At 46.5% G+C, this 16,177-nt stretch overlaps 2 protein-coding genes across 2 annotated transcripts; both read right to left on the reverse strand.

Annotated features, from left to right (window-relative positions):
* Positions 6,334 to 8,137, reverse strand: LOC8084398 (DELLA protein RHT-1). Its single transcript, XM_002443505.2, has one exon. The coding sequence runs from the start codon at positions 8,055 to 8,057 to the stop codon at positions 6,480 to 6,482; it is 1,578 nt and encodes a 525-aa protein (XP_002443550.2). The 5' UTR covers positions 8,058 to 8,137; the 3' UTR covers positions 6,334 to 6,479.
* LOC8084399 (cationic amino acid transporter 1) lies at positions 12,540 to 14,822 on the reverse strand. Its single transcript, XM_002443506.2, has 2 exons — positions 14,275 to 14,822; positions 12,540 to 14,156 (listed from the first exon to the last, which is right to left on the reverse strand). Exons 1-2 carry the CDS (start codon positions 14,681 to 14,683, stop codon positions 12,769 to 12,771), a joined length of 1,797 nt encoding a protein of 598 aa, XP_002443551.1. The 5' UTR covers positions 14,684 to 14,822; the 3' UTR covers positions 12,540 to 12,768.

The raw sequence follows: 16,177 nt of genomic DNA on the forward strand, positions 1-16,177 counted from the left end.
GCACTTTTCCTTACCTTACCATTTTATTAACAATAACAGCTTTACGATCACGAATGCTTGCGCTCAGCACTATGTTAATATATAACTCATCCTGTTCTAAAACTAGGAGTGTTAACAAATCCTAAATTTAACTAAGTTAAAATAGGTTTATGATTTATTGTATAAAAATATTCCATGATTAGTGTAGTGATACTTATTTACGTATAATAAATGGTAGAAGTTTTTTTTATATATTTAGTTATTAAACTTAGAGTTTGTTTGGCACAACTAAACTTCATTAGTAAAGCTGTTTCTTTAGAAAAATAGTTTTCTGAGCAATTTTCTAAATAAAGCTGAACTGTTTAAAAAAATATTTGCTAAAAATAGCTCCACCAACTGCTTCTTGCATAGATGATAGAGAGAAATAAGAGAGACCTGCAATAAGCTATTATTTTAGATTCATCCCAACTCATATCTTTATGAGAGGAGAAAAAAAATAGCTTTACCGATAAAACTATTTTAAAAATAAGTATTCGAAAAAAAGGCTCACAATAGCTTATGAAGTTGTTGCACAATAGCTCATGAAGTTATTGTGAGTTGTACCAAATAGGCCCTTAATATTATTTGACTTTCTAGAAAGTGAGATTTTCATTTTCATTTTTTGGACTTAAATAAAAGAATATTACACATTGTAACTCTAGCGTCTTACATCTGGACCTTGTTTAGTTTTTTTTTTGCAAAATGGACATTGTACTATTTTTATTGTATTTGACAAATATTGTTCAATCATGAACTAACTGGGTTCAAAAGTTTCGTCTCACAAATTACATGTAAACTATAATATTAGTTTTCTTTATCTATATTTAATGCTTCATACATGTGCTATAAGATTCGAAGTGACGAAAAAAATTTAAAATTTTGTAAAATTTTTGGGAAGTAAACAAGTCCCTAGTGGATGATCCAGACTATGTAGATGTTTCTATATTTTCACGCGAAATTCACTTGCAAAATTATGTAGGATCTCGGGACAAACTTGGAATTTTTATAGACGCGTGGGTAAAAACGGGAGGACGGTTCATGGCAAGGCGAACTTTAACAAGGTTTTGGCAGGTAGCGAAGTGGGCACCACGCGCGGGCACGTGATCGCGGCCGTCAGTTCGCGTGGGGCCGGGCCGGACCGGGCCGGAGCCAGATGGACGGTGAGCAGACGGCCCACAAAAGAGTGCCAGGGCCCTCGCGTGACGTGTGGCTGCGGAGGCGTCCCTGTCTCGGCGCGGCCAGCGCAGCCACTCGCTCGTCGCCGTCGTCGTCTTCTTCCGCGATGCCTGCCAACTGACCAGTAGTAGCGATGGGCTGATGGCGAGGACAGGAACGTGTCATCGCGGGCGCTTAAACTTAATCACACACCTGACAGCGACACTGCCACAATTACGCATCCGCTAATCCACCGCGTGTATTTATTTATATTTGTATATGCATGGACCAAGAACAGGTCTCTTTTGCCTTCTAAACCGTCACACCAAACAATCGATTTTTTTTAAAATTTACTAGCATAATTTATACCTTTTGCTAAATTTTAGCTACCTAAATTTTAATCATTTTTGTAGCTAAACTTCTAAACACATTGACTAAAAAAAAGCTCAAATAGTTTAGTCCTATTAGTCACCCAAGAGTAGCTAAAATAGTTTTAGTTTGCTAAAATTTAGCAAGAGCAACCAAACATGCTCTTAGATAATTCATGACTTCAGTGTAGTGATCGTGAGATACTAAAGTACGTGTTAGCGGCACACAATCTAGAGGATGAACAACTCTCAAATGTTTTACAGAATAGCTCGATTCAGATACAAATTGGAGTACACGAACTCCAGGGAAGGGAGATCTGGAGCTTAGCAAAGCAATCTACTCACTCCATCCTATAATATATGCAAGTTTATTTTTTTTTTCCAAAATAAGTGCACATCTATATATAAAACAACACATAACTCTATTTGTTTTCTTCTACTCTCTCTTCCCAAAGTGTAATGATTGCATCTTTCAAGGAGTATATTTGTAATTTCTCACTAGCATTGTTATCTTCACCAAAGTTGTAGAAGTGCACTTATTTTGGAACTCAAGTAGGCGGAGGAGTGGAGAACTAGAACATGGGAAGGATGAGAGTTCTAGACCTAGAGATGGAGGCTCAGGGAGGAAGAAGCACGCAGACTCGAGATGGAGATGTTTTGTCTTCTCAATAACCGATGCCTTCCCCTTGTTGTTCCTACGTTCTTGTAGATGTCCTCTAGTGGTCTAGGCAATACTCCCCGGCCAAGGGCCAGGGCCCGTATAGCGGCCCAAGCATAGGTAGCCTCTGACATAGAGCCATTGCAAGAGACTTGCAGAGATAATCTTTCCCAAACTTATATGCTTATTAGCTTCAAACAATTATTTACATGACTACTTGCTTGTGATCTTGAAGCTATCATAATTGGTTTCCAGATTAAGAGATTGGCATGGCGGTTAAATTTAAGAGCCACTTGAGAACATAGAAGCCAAAATACAAAGAAGGCTAGGTGCCTACAAATTCGTGCCTATCTTTCTAGTGCACTTAACGAGCGATCTATTTATTTCCTATAGTGTATTTTTATATATAGAGAGGGGGTGACAACATCCTAAAAATACTTAGGTAGTGGCGAAGCTAGAATGAAATAAAGGATGGTTCACCTGCCTTATGGGTGCATAAACATGTCTCATGGGGGTGCATATATTGTAAAATCTTAACTAATCTCATTGTTTTTCTATATTTTGGGGGGGGGGGGCATTTGCACCCGCTGCTTACAACTTAGCTTCACCCCTACACTTAGGCCTTGTTCGGTTGTTTCATATTGAAAACATGTCTCTTTTTCTTCTTGGGCCATATCAAGTGGATCCTAGTGTGTCACTCAAATCTTGTCCATCTCTATTCCGATCCGGACATACGTTGGTCCTAGAAGGGAAAAGAAATGCATGAATAAACTAATTTTTGTTCTAAGCCATATCTAATGAATGGTTATTCCTAGTTCAATCTAATTTTGAACCAGAATCGATCCGAATATGCCATGGTCCACGCCGTTCCAGGCCAAAACGAACTAAGGCCTTGACAAGTGAAATCACTCTCTGGAATCCAGATGCACTGAACCTGATCGCTATGTGAAAGAGGAAACGAAGAAATTACTCTCTCGAATGTAGATACACTGATGGTCGTGATGTGAGAGAGAGCAAGGTGGCTGAATAACTAGGCCACAGAGGAAACGATGTGGCCTTTTTTTCCTAGCCCAGCCAGCCCAACTGAAAAGTTACAACTACACGGGCGTTCATCAAGCAAGCCCATACGGAATGTTCCTTCTGTAAGATTTGGGCTTTGTTTAAGTTTAGTGCTGCTTTTACCCCCAAAAAAATGTGCAAAATTGATCCTAAATAAAAAATAAATGTGCAAAATTAAATTATACAAGAAAAATAGCTTGCATCTTTGTGTTGTGGGCAGTGGAGGCCGACACGCCTAAAACAATCGTCTTCCAGGTGGACGACTTTCAAAAGTAGTTTCTACCGGTGGACAAAAACTGTATAAAAAATATCTCATTTTACGGGCGCACAATTTTGTTTAAACAATGGTAGAACATCTATCTCTCAATTATTAAAACGATTTTTAAAGAATTTATGTGTAGCTTAAACATATTGCTTTATTCTTTCATTTGTAGTATGCATAAATGACCTTGAACCATCTTTATTAACAGTAGACAGATATCATCTCTCTTCTTGGTTCGTTTTTTAAAAAAGCTTACAAGTAAGGTCAAATTTAATCTAAACGGTTGATTACCAACACTATTTTCAGTTTTCTACTAGAGATAGCCTCTAGTCTGAGGCGTGGACATTATGATCTCCGCCAATCAAATTAGTGGTGACCTATGAAAAGCTCAACAGTACAGAACTGTTTATGCTGACCGTATTTTTTTTAATTTTCACTAGCAATTTTCTAAATGTGAAAATGGTGGTGTTTTTACTGGTGACACTTAAAAACCTCGAGGTTATGTAAATATTTACACTTATGATTTTCTTAAGATCACCATTAGTATAAATTGATCTATACTAATGGCATGCTTACACAAACCGTTAGTGCAAATGGTTTTTCCGAAATTTGTAAACCATGCCAAAAAATAGTAATAAAATCTAGGAGAAGCCCACCTAAGTAACTTCTATCTAGTTAGTGAATACATGATGCAAGCAGATACCGAAGATCAAACTCACACCTCAAACCTCACGTGTTGATTGCCTAACGTTGCACATCAAACTCATCCTTGCCACCACCAACCCCGATGCATGCCATCGCACCCTGCACGACGCAGCCTGTGTCCACCGTCCATCATGACGTAGGGACTTGGCCTTGTACGTTGCACTGCTCGACGTGCTCACTATAGGTGTGACTGGTTGTTGTACCAACCGGACATATGGGTCGCACCACCCATTCATGCTAGACTTGGGCAGTCATAGTGTATGCAACAATAGGTTGTTTGCTTGTCTGTCAATAAAAACAGGCTACACAACAATATTGTTTGTCTGTTAGCTTAATTTCTGCTTTGTAACTACGCTTTCTCTCACACGCCACTACGTGTGAGCCCTCACAAGCCAGGCTTAGAAGAAACAGAAACGAGAGAGCGATGCTCGATGCACGTTATAGATGAATCTCACACTTCTATATGCCTCTGTTTTCTTTCACTTCTCTGAAAGGTACCACGCTTACACTTGCCAAATTTGTTTTTCACAACACATATGGAAGTTAACTTGTGGCGATTCCAAATCATGTTCTCTACTTTGCGCATCTTGTATATGTTGTGGTATGCCTATATATATTTATGGCAATGTGTGTTTCTTAATCTGTCTTTTACCATTACCTAGTTGTTCTTAAAATGCTAACTCTCCATGATGTGGTTGCATTGTGAGCAGGTTGAGAAATACGAGTTTTGGATCTATGTTTGTATGTAAAACTACTTGTTAAGGATTGGTTCAAAGCATGAAATTCACACTTGAAGGACAACCGCGGTGTGAGCACTATTCTGCTGCTAATCAGGTGATTTGCGCATGGCGTAGTGGATGGGCTTGATGGCGGTTAGGAGTCCAATACAGGTCTTGTTGCCCACCTAAGCCAGCCAATGCATGGCCCTTCCCAAGTTCCAACATTCCAAGAAGCCCTTGGTGATAATGCAACCATCAGGTCGTGTGTGGCCGGGCCGAGTGGGCAACAAGATAGCAAGGAGAAGCCCACCAACTAACACCCCCTAAATGCTTTGCACTTATGGTTTTCTTAAGGCCACCATTAGTCTAAATTGATCTACAGTGGTGGCATACTTGCACAAACCATTAGTACAAATGGTTTCTCAAAATTTGTAAATCATGCCAAAAAATAGTAATGTGTATAATCTAGGAGAAGCCCACCAACCAACCCCCTCTAGTTAGTGAATACGCGTGCAAGCGACCATCAAGGAACAAGCGCACACCTCAATACTCACGTGTTGATTGGCTACCATTGCGCCTCAAACTCATTGCCACCACCAACCCCGATGCATGCCATCGCACCCCGCATGGCGCACCCTGTGTCCACCGTCCATTGTGACGTAAGGACCTAGCCCCCGTATGTTGCATCGCCCGGCGTGCTCGCTATAGGCGCGAGTGGTTGTTGTACCAACCGGACTGGACTCGCACCACCCAGCCAGGCTAGACTTGGCCAGTCATAGGTATGCAACAACAGGTTGTTTGCTTGCCTATTAGTAAAGACAGGCTACACAACAATGTTGTTTGGCTGTCAGCTTTCTGACTTGTAGCTACGCTTTCTCTCACGTGGTGCGTGAGCCCTCACGAGCCAGGCTTGGAAGAAACAGAAATGAGAGAGGCTCGATGCGTGTTGTAGGCCGCTAGATGAATGTCACGCTTCCATATGCCTATGTTTTATTTCGGCGGTAAATTACTTCTTAAGGTACCACACTCACTTGCAAAATTTGTTTTTCACAACAAGTATGGAAGATAAGTTGTGGCGACTCTAAATCAGGTTCTGCTACTTTGCGCATATTGTATATGGTATGCTATGAATGCATATGTTTATAGCAATGTTTGTTGCTTAATATGTTTTTACCATACCTAGTTGTTCTCAAAAAAGCCAATCGAGTTTTCGATCTATGTTTGTATGTAAAACTATTAGTTAAGGATTAGATCAAAGCATGAAATTCACACCTGAAGGGACACCAACACTAATTTGAAGTTTGAACAGCAACATATGTGTATGTTTCATAAGAAAGATCATCGGGGCAAACATTTCAAAATCTCAATTGAATTGGCTGCAAACATGAATCTCACGATCAGGATCTTTAGACAGAACAATTATTCATCGCAAGTTCACGCGACTGAAACCAGATTACCACAACATTATTCATATTACATTATTCTCGAATCTCGAGTTCTCGACTCATCACCCTCTTGCTACTACTACTACTGGCTTACAGAAAGGTTATTCCTCCGGCTACTCCACAGCGGCCGCGGTTGCCCTTGCCGCCGCCACTGCCGCTACTGTTCTTACCTTTCTGGTAGCTGTCTCCCTCTTTGGTGTGAGCTATGGCAGCACTGGCAGCGTTTCCTCCGCCCATCGCATGCCAAGCCGTCGCCACATACAGCGGGCGGCCTTGCCATGCCAACGCGAGGCCGCCGGAACCCTGCAGGATGTCGAACCCGGCGCCGGAGAAGGAAGACTCGTTGATCAGTTCAGTTATCTCCATGTTGGCCTCGCTGAGGTTGAACTCCACCTGGGTGAACCCCGCACGGGTGAGCCTCTCATTCCAGGCGGTACACAGCTCATGGCGCTCAAGGCGGGCGTTGCCCTCACCGCAGATGATGTCGAAGATCTCGCCCCGGAGGTACGCCTCCGCGAGCGAGCTGGTGGTGCTGGTGTTGGTGCTGCTTCTGGCGGCGGCGGCGCTAACATTGACGGCCGAGCACACGGCCTCCAGGGAGTCGAACATGGTGGCATAGTGGAAGAGGGCGTTGGTGAACCTCTCCAATAGCCGTGGCTTATTGTGATCCGCTTCCTGCTCCACCACCGTGAAGATCTTGGGCTTCAGCTTCACGACCAGCTTGAGGAGGATGTCTATCGGCGCTGGCATGGTCGACTCGTCAGCGTCCGGGTCGACGAGGAGGCGGTGGAGCTGCAGGATGGAGTTCATGGCTAACGCCTCATCTGGTCGGAGTTTGAGGTGAATCCAGGCGGTCAGATGATCCAGATGGTCGGCACAGACTCCCTGGAAGGTGAAGGGAATCTTCATGTAGCGCGCAAACTCGGCGAGGCGAACGCCCACCTCATGGAGCTCGTCGCGGCCACTCGTCGGGTTTGGGCCGATGCCGGTGATGCGGAGCTCCGGCGGCCCGCCCTCACGCTTGGAAAGCTCCTCCATGAGAGCCGGCCACTGGAGCCCCTGCATGAGGGCAAAGTCGATGATGTGCACGCGTTTGCAACCCTCGAACGCCTTTAGGATGGCTCGGTTTGCCGCGGAGTAGGCGAACTTGAGGTACGGCCCTGCGTCGTAGAAATGGTTGTAGGTCGCCGGCGGCGTTGCAGGAGGCAAACACGACGGTAGCGCTGCCGCGTGCGGGTACGCCGGGAAGAGGCGCTGCGCGAGCGCGTCGGTGAAGTGGGTGCCTACACGGCCGATGCCGGTTGAAGTCGGGATCTTCTTGAGGATCGCACGTGCCTCAGTCAGGTTGCCGTGAGCGACGGAGTAGTCACCGGCCTGGATGGCGCCGGTGCAGGTGATGAGGAGGTGGACCAGGCGGATGGATGCAGCTTCTTCCTCCTGGTCCTGGCGCCGCCTTGCTTCCTCGGTGGCGGTTTGGACGACCGCCGGCTGCATAAGAGATGCGTGCAGCCACGAGTTGAGGTAGTAGTGTTGCATGGCGGCGGCATCAGTGGTGGTGGTAGGGGTAGGGATAGGGATAGGTGCGGCCGGGACGGCGGCGTCGGCGGTGAGCGTTGCTGCGGCGGCGTCGGGGTTCATGGGTAGCCAGGTGAAGGGGATGTGACCCATGAGCGAGCGAGCGAGCTCGTCGGAGGTGAACACGAAAGTGGAGTGTTCTTCTAGCTAGCTAGCTATTCAACAGTGTGAGCGTCGTCCATGGGTGGCTAGGCGAGTGGTGTTCTTATAGATGAGGACGGGTGCAGGTGCAGGCAGTGACATCAGCAAACAGGTGGATGGAGACCTAGTGGTTGTGCTGAGGTGGAACACGGGGTGTTCAACGTTTCATGTTGGATGTGGATTGACAGGCTAGTATGGTTGGTGGCAGTATGAATCTCGATGGATCTGTGGGTGATTTGTATGTTTGCTGAGGATTTTTTGGTGAAAAAAGAGTAGAAACTGTTTATGGTTGGAGCTTGAGTGACGCCGCATACATAGCTGGTCGTCGCAAGGTAGCAATTGGACTATTCATGAATTAAGTGAGAGATATTTATCACTAGAGCTTGAGTGACGCATGCATAGTTGTATAAAGTTAGCAATTAGATCCCAGTTCATGTACTATGCAATCATAGTCCATGTATCTTTGTACTCTCTCAGTCCCTAAGTATCTGTTGTTTTTTGTTTTCATGGCGTAAGTTTGATTGAATTTATAGAAAATATATAAAATATTTATATATCTAAATAAATTTATTATGAAAATAGATTCAATGATCTATCTAATGATGTTTATTTTTTATTTTTTTAAAATGGTTTCTCAAGAAACAAAAATGAACGGAGGGAGTATAGTACAACTACCAGTGTGGTGGGTTGATCACTACCAGTTAAGGTAGTGACGTTGAGTATACAGATGGAGAGGAACCTAGAGGTGGTGCTGACGCGGAGCGTTGAATACCCATCATTACATGTTGAGTGAGTAACTGGCTGGCATGGCTGGTGACGGTGACTAGCATGGCCAGTAGGGATTTTATTAATAAAATAAGGTAAATATTTATTGCTAGAGCTAAAATAAAAAATATATAGTTGTAGTAGTCCAACTGATTAATGACATGTTTAATCTCAACGAGCGCGTATTGTAGATTTGTGTGGTTGATGTATGTTATGGGATCGTAACCACAACTAGTTACTAGTGGTCAATTAGTAGTTGATGTGTGGGACTTTGGTTGTTGTTAGCACTCAAGACATAAAGGGGTTTATCCTAGTTTAGGCTTTGAAGCTCTACATCCACGATGGGTTCTTTGTATTAGAATGCTCAAGCGAGTTTTTACAATGGAGAGGGAGGAGCGTGCTGCTAGCTCAAATCTAAGGTTTTGACTGAGGTTGGAGACATCCTAACGATTTTGGAACAAATGGGTATCCTGGTATGCTCTATGTGTTCTATCGTCGCCCTAGCAGTGTTCCTTGCCTGTCTTTATATCTCTAGAGGACAAAGAGCATACATAACTGGGGATTTCTCTAGATGTCTTTCCCTCCAAGTAAGTGACCTAGGATTCTTCACCTTCGTCTTGTAGTGTTGGTGGCATTGCTATGGAAACCACCCACAGTAGCCATGGAGATGGTTGTGTTAGGTCCAGGCTAACCGGTACACTCCGCTTCGCCTGTCACTGGCTCACCCACTCTTGGCACTCCTTGCTCGCTAATGGAGACTAAGCCTAGGGAGGCTGAAGAGTGGGTCTGATGCTGCCCTTGTCCCCTTGCATCATGCCCTGGGCATGACCCCTTGCCGAAATAGGTGGGTGATGACATAGGGGTATGTTAAGTCTCCAGGAAGAAGAAGCCGAATGATGGACCCTTTGACCGATCCCACAGATCGCTCGGGGGCTATACTCATTGGGTACGCTTGCATGCACCCTCTGGAAGGAGTTATGACGAGCCAGAGTGCCTGTGCTGCCATCACTTAATGCTCTAGGGCTCCGCCATGACCATGTCCTTAGACTACCAAGCAATGATAACCAAAGCCTGACCTCCACCCAGTGCACACCTGGGCTAGCTCTCGGGTGGCAACTGGTGCCCCAAGCTACAACTAGGATGTGGCTTATGAACTTGTGAAGAACCAAGAATGTGACAGGTCAGAGATAATACACCGCCTGCTTGATCCACGGATGTGAGGCCCCTATCAGCTGCTTTGTTGGTAGGGTCATGCAATGGGTGTGATACAACAAGATAAATGGCTGCACCAATTCTAGGAGCGAAGAGCTGTGTGGCCTGCTCGTTAGCTCCTCTAGGCGTGGGCTACTTGCAAGCCAAGGAAGCCTCAAGAAGGCTTACTAGGGAGGCCGTGTCACAGTAGGCGGCCTTTGACGGTCAAGTACCAAAATAGAGGCAGCAGTGTCAAGAGGCAATTGTGGCGCTGTTGGCTCCTCCCTACATGACAAGATGACGTCCAACAACACCATAACAGAGGACTCATGCACCCAGTGCATAGATTATAGATTAGAACCAACCAACTTGTACACCATGCCCTCCTCATCAGGATATAGGGGGAGCCACAACTTCATGTAGAGAGGATTCAAATTGATCTAGACTCTAGGAGGGACTAAGAAAGAACTCCGACGAACTCTAGGATAACACCTTGTGATCCCCTACAATCTCTCTTGATTTTCACCATTGTAACCTTGACTGGGCATTCCTAACACGAAGATCACTATACTGCTAGACGTAGGGCTCAGAAGATTGAACTAGGAGAAATCAAGTTGTGTCCCTTGTGTGTTTTGAGCGTCCGAGCCACGGGAGACCCATACATCGAGTCTGACTAACAACCATGATGCTCGCCATGGTTATGAACTTGTGATAGCTGGTAGCTCCGTGTTGCGATAGAGGGAACTGTGTCCTGGCAAGCCTGACCACTCTACTCCTCTACACAGGTGCCTCTAGATAGGTGTCAGGCTCTTGCTGTGTGCCAAAGTCTTGTCAGGTGCGCCGAGACATCTTCCCAAGCTAGCTTTCCAAGCCTTGGTCGATTGATTAGGGTCCTTTGAAGGTGGGGTCCTAGGCTGCCTTGGGGACTTAGCCTTGTTTTTGAATTAGCTTTGCTCAGCCATGTCCCTTGAGCGACAATGACTCGGGCCTCATGGTCTCTAGTTGGGCCCTGAGCAACTAATTATGAGAATTAGTTAGAGGGTCGATTATGCTATCATGATGTTATTTTGGAGGTTTTCGTAACTCTAGTGTTAGACATTGATTAGAGCATCTCCAAAGGCTTTGGCAAATTGACTTGGCATTTGTTATTATTTGCAAACTTCCATAACAAAATGCAAAAGATAAAAATAGGTCATCTCCAAGGGAATTGGCATTTGGACTTGGCAAATGATAAAAATAGAAGGTCAACAGGCGTGCGCGCTTTCCTCGCGCGTGACTTTGCTCGCACGATTGGGTTTGCAAAGCCATCCACAACTTGGAATTTTTGCCAAGTTTGTTCTCTCATTTGCCAAGTTGCCCAAATTGCAAACTCCAAATGCAAAACCGTTGGATACCTCTTTTAGAGCTTTTTGGCAAATTACTCAAATGCAAACCTCAAATGCAAAACCCTTGGAGATGCTCTTAGGAGTGCCTCGAGCCCCTCGTGGTCATTCCGAGTCATTTTCATGATGACGACGAGGGGATAAACCCTTTTTCAACCATTCATCTGACCAAACTAAGGCCCCTAGATTTAGTTTGATGTTGTGGAGTTGAGTACCCATGAGAGGTGAGTCACATGTTGGTGGAAGGTGCTTGCTCTAGCCAATTAAGAGTAGGACTGATGCCTAGAAAATAGGCATTGTAAAATGTCATGCCACACACTCCATATAATGTGGGGCCCATTCTGAAGAGTTATTGTGGACTACACAACAATTTAAGAAAAGCCCACACAATTAACTAGAGAAACTATGAAAAAATGAACAGTGGAACCAAATTTTGAAACAACACTAGATTGTAGAAGGAATCTCAGGGTTAAACAACAAGAGAACAAATAAAAGCATATAGATGATATAAGAGTGAACATATGCGCAAGGGAATAGGATTACAATACCTCATAAACAATATCAAATAAGATCTGAAGCAAAGTACAAAACCTATATAAATGAATAACTAAAATAATTTACAAGAGACAATAACATGAGCAAAATAAACAAATCCATACAGGCCTAAACAAATCATATGAGATGGAATTGAAAACTAATAGTAGCATGTCATCAGCGATTCAGATACACAACCCTAATCGTGAAATGATTTAATGTTCGAAACAAATAACAGCGAGAAACAGTGAACAAATGAATTAAACAAAAAAGAAAACCACCAGATCTATATGAGATTGAAAGGAGAAAACAAAGATATGACCCAACAACTAGAACTGAATAGGCGGCACCGAAGCTTAGCACATAAAAACTCACCTCGAGATGATATACATAGAGGTGAAGAAGACAATACTACAACTTGAAATAACTGAAAAAAATACATTTAATTAGAGGAAGAAGGGCGACCACTAGGTCTATGAGATTGGAATGGAAGAAGCTGACAAAAGCTGAGAAATTGTTGTTGTTGTAAGTTGTAACGTGTGCAAATTAAATGACCCTGACAAATGTTCAGATAAATGTTCAGATAATGAGCGTACGTATACGAAAGTCACTTCGAAATTCAACAGTGTCAACTTATTAAGCTAGCTATATTTCTCTGTACACATCAACTAATCATATAGTACTAATAATAACAGATAAATTTTAGTAACTCCATCAGCTCAGCTCAGCTCTGCTAACTCTCTAAGGCTCGACTTATATGATATGATGGTCAGTCACTCATCAGTTTACGTTCAGTCGAAGCGGCAGCCACCGACGGCGACCTTGCGCGCACCTTCCTCCACCCTTGCGGCCTCGGCCTCGGCGGCGACCGCCTTGGCCGTGTCGTAGGAGGCGTGGAGCCCGACGAAAAAGTAGTAGGCGAGCAGCGCCGCCGTCCAGATCAAGAATCTCATGAAGGATGCGCCGTCGATGGATCCCAGCAGGAAGATGTTGATGAAGATGGACGCCGACGGCAGCCATGGCACGAGCGGCACCCCCCACATCTTGGGCGCGCGCGCCTTGGGCACGCCCCACTGCAGGTACGCCGTGGCGGCGAGCCACGCGGCGACCGTGACCACGTACGCCACCCACCCACCGCCGCCGGAGCTCGTCACCCCCCAGCACGCGGCGGTGGCCGTGGACGAGGCGACGATCACGGCGAGGCACGCCACGAGCTTGTTCCGGTCCGAGGCCGTGGTCTCGCCGGCGACGTAGTAGCGGCGGACGAGCAGGGCCATGGCGACGAGCGTGAAGATGAAGAGCGTGGAGATGGAGAGCAGGTTGGAGAGGATGCCGAGGTTGGTGAAGAGCGCGATGACGGCGGTGGCGACCATCATGACGATGGTGGCGTACACCGGTGTGCCGAACCTCGGGTGCACCTGCGCCAGGCACGGCGGCACCATGTGCGTCCGCGCGATGTGGGTCAGGTACCTGGCCTGCCCGACGGCGCCGACGAGGAGCACCGTGGTCATGCCCTTGAGCGCGCCGAACGCCACGATGTACTTGGCCCAGTCCATGCCGACGGCCGTGAACGCGACGCTGAAGGGCGCGTTGGCGTCGATCTCGGTGTAGGGCTGCATGAGGCAGAGCACCAGCGCCAGGAGGCAGTATACGGCGGTGGTGAGCGTCATGGCGCCGACGAGACCCACGGGGATGTCCCTGGCGGGGTTCTTCGTCTCCTCCGCCATGGTGCTCACGGCGTCGAAGCCGATGTACGCGAAGAAGAGCACGGCCGAGGCCGCGAAGATGCCGCGCGCCCCGAACGGCGCGAAGTCGGCGGTGAGGTTGGCGGCGTTGGCTTTCGTCAGCCCCACCACGACGATGAAGGCGATGACGACGAGGTGCAGGATGGAGAGCACGTAGTTGAAGCGCGACGAGCCCTTGGTGCTGAGCACGGCCAGCGCGCAGATCGCCGCCGTCACCGCCACCGCGATCGGGTCCAGCTCCGAGTAGCCCTCCGCCAGCGCCGCCGCGTGCACGCGGAAGTCGTCCGGGTGGTGGTTCAGCAGCGTCGCGAAGTAGGACGTCCACGACCGCGCCACCGCCGCCCCGCCGATGCAGTACTCGAGGATGATGTTGCCCGCCGCGATGAACGCCATGAAATCCCCCAGCTCCACCCGGAGGTACGCGAATGACCCGCCTGTTACAATTTCATGCAAATTCATCATGGAAGCAAAAATTCATGGAACGATCTGTAACGAAATGACAGTATGACACACGTTGCATGCAGATTCATGCATGAGCTCGTGTATGTGTACCTGCGACGGGGATTTCGATGGCGAACTCGGTGTAGCAGAAGACGGCGAGCATGGCGGAGACGCCGGAAATGGCGTAGGAGACGACGACGGCGGGGCCGGCGGCCTCCTTGGCCTCCTGTCCGGTGAGCACGAAGATGCCGGCGCCGATGACGGCGCCGATGCCGAACCAGATGAGGTCCCACCACGTGAGGTTCCGGCGCATGTCGGCGCCGCTCCGGCCGCGGACCTCGTTCACCTCGGTGGCGTCCAGGGACCGCGCCGTCAGGCGGTCGCGCAGCCGCGGGCCCGTCTCCAGCAGCGCCCGCCCGTACGCCGACCAGCTCCGGAACGACTCCTCCGGGAACAGCGTCGTGCCCCCGCAGCACCCACCCTCGCCGCCGCCGCCTTTGCCGCCGCCGGACGCCGCCATGGTGGAGTGGAGGAGAGGAGGGAGGTTAATTACTGATCGATTAGTTAGGGTAAGCTGTTGGTTCACCGATCGATGGTTCTCGTTCCCGTGCGCGGGCGTGCCATATATATAGTGGCGCGTGCCCTAGCGGCGGGGGATCTCGGCCGTCGGGTCCTCTCCGCCATTGACGGCGGGTGGTTGCGGGACGCGTCGTGAACGAAACGAGGTTGCAGTTGCAGTTGCAGCGGCGTCGAGCTGGTGGGTCCGCTCGCCTGGAACGAGATTCCGCTGCGGATCAGTGGACGGGAGAATCTGGTGTGGGTGGGCCACGTGGACCGCTTCCACGTCGTACGGAGAATCTGAATCTGGGCCGGGATGCTGACGGCCCAACGACTCCATGAACAACGACAAATTACAGGCCTGTTTGGATGTAAAAAAAAAGGCGGAAGCGTTTGCCACATATTGTCTCAATTAATAATATATTTGAAATTACAAATAGATTTAATAGGTTTCCTAGCTATTTAAAAAAATGTCACAAGGGAAGAACATATATAAAGGGAGAAAGATAATTAGAATTGCACTGCACACACTATGCTACTTAATTTTAACATGAACATGATCAACGGAAGGGACAAATATTAGAAAATAAATAATATATTAAAAAAATTACACACTATGATATAGTTCCATACTTTGATCACTGTGATTACCATGCTAGGCAACCATGGTAGAAAAACCTCAACCTACCGGGGGGGGGGGGGGGTTATGACGGTTCCGAGCATTTTTTTAAGGAATCTTTGCCCTCTGTGTTGATGAAATATGATCGGCAGTCTAGGAGCATGTCTAAGGTAGTAGATTAGGTGGAGTAGCGCGAGGCAAGGAACCAGATGATGATGCAATACGAACACAAGAGTTTTTATTTAGGTTCAACCGCCACTTCCTGCGTCTCGTTTGTATTGCTGTATACTCCCTCCATACGCATAAAACAAGTTGTTTTGGACAATGGCACGGTTTCCAAAGTCTAACTTTGACTTCTTGTTTTTATAAAAATATTTATCAAAAAGTGGTATAGATATATTTTTATGAAAGTATTTTTGAAGACAAATTTATTCATATGGTTTTCATATTTTCAAACTCAACAACTTAAAAGTTATTCATGATTTATATTTCCAATGTTTGACCCAAACCTTATCCAAAATGACTTATTTTATGGGTATGGAGAGAGTAAATGAGATGAGAACAGAAGCAACACTTCTTATCCCCTTGCCACTGCCGTCGTGCTCAGTTATCCTTAGTTAAGATTACTCTCTTGTATAAGTACCACATAAAGACTTTGATCTTAAGAGGTAGTTTAAGCTTCCAGATTAGTGTTGTATGGTATAGCTATATATCGTTCCTAATGAGGCTCTGTACATTGATTTAACTTAAAACAACCCATTCTGATGTAGCCTCCATACAAAACGGTCTTTCTGATTTGTTAGTTGTACATTTACAACCATAGCCACCACTTCTTGC

Source organism: Sorghum bicolor, chromosome 8 (genome assembly GCF_000003195.3).
Source record: "Sorghum bicolor cultivar BTx623 chromosome 8, Sorghum_bicolor_NCBIv3, whole genome shotgun sequence".
Taxonomy (NCBI): Eukaryota; Viridiplantae; Streptophyta; class Magnoliopsida; order Poales; family Poaceae; genus Sorghum; species Sorghum bicolor.

What these genes read in the sequence shown, in the direction of transcription:
- LOC8084398 (XM_002443505.2), bottom strand. Translation starts at nt 8,057, where the DNA reads ATGGGTCACATCCCCTTCACCTGGCTACCCATGAACCCCGACGCCGCC.
- LOC8084399 (XM_002443506.2), bottom strand. Translation starts at nt 14,683, where the DNA reads ATGGCGGCGTCCGGCGGCGGCAAAGGCGGCGGCGGCGAGGGTGGGTGC. An exon ending in CATCGAAATCCCCGTCGCAG is followed by an intron (nt 14,157 to 14,274) that starts GTACACATACAC and finishes AAATTGTAACAG; the next exon opens with GCGGGTCATTCGCGTACCTC.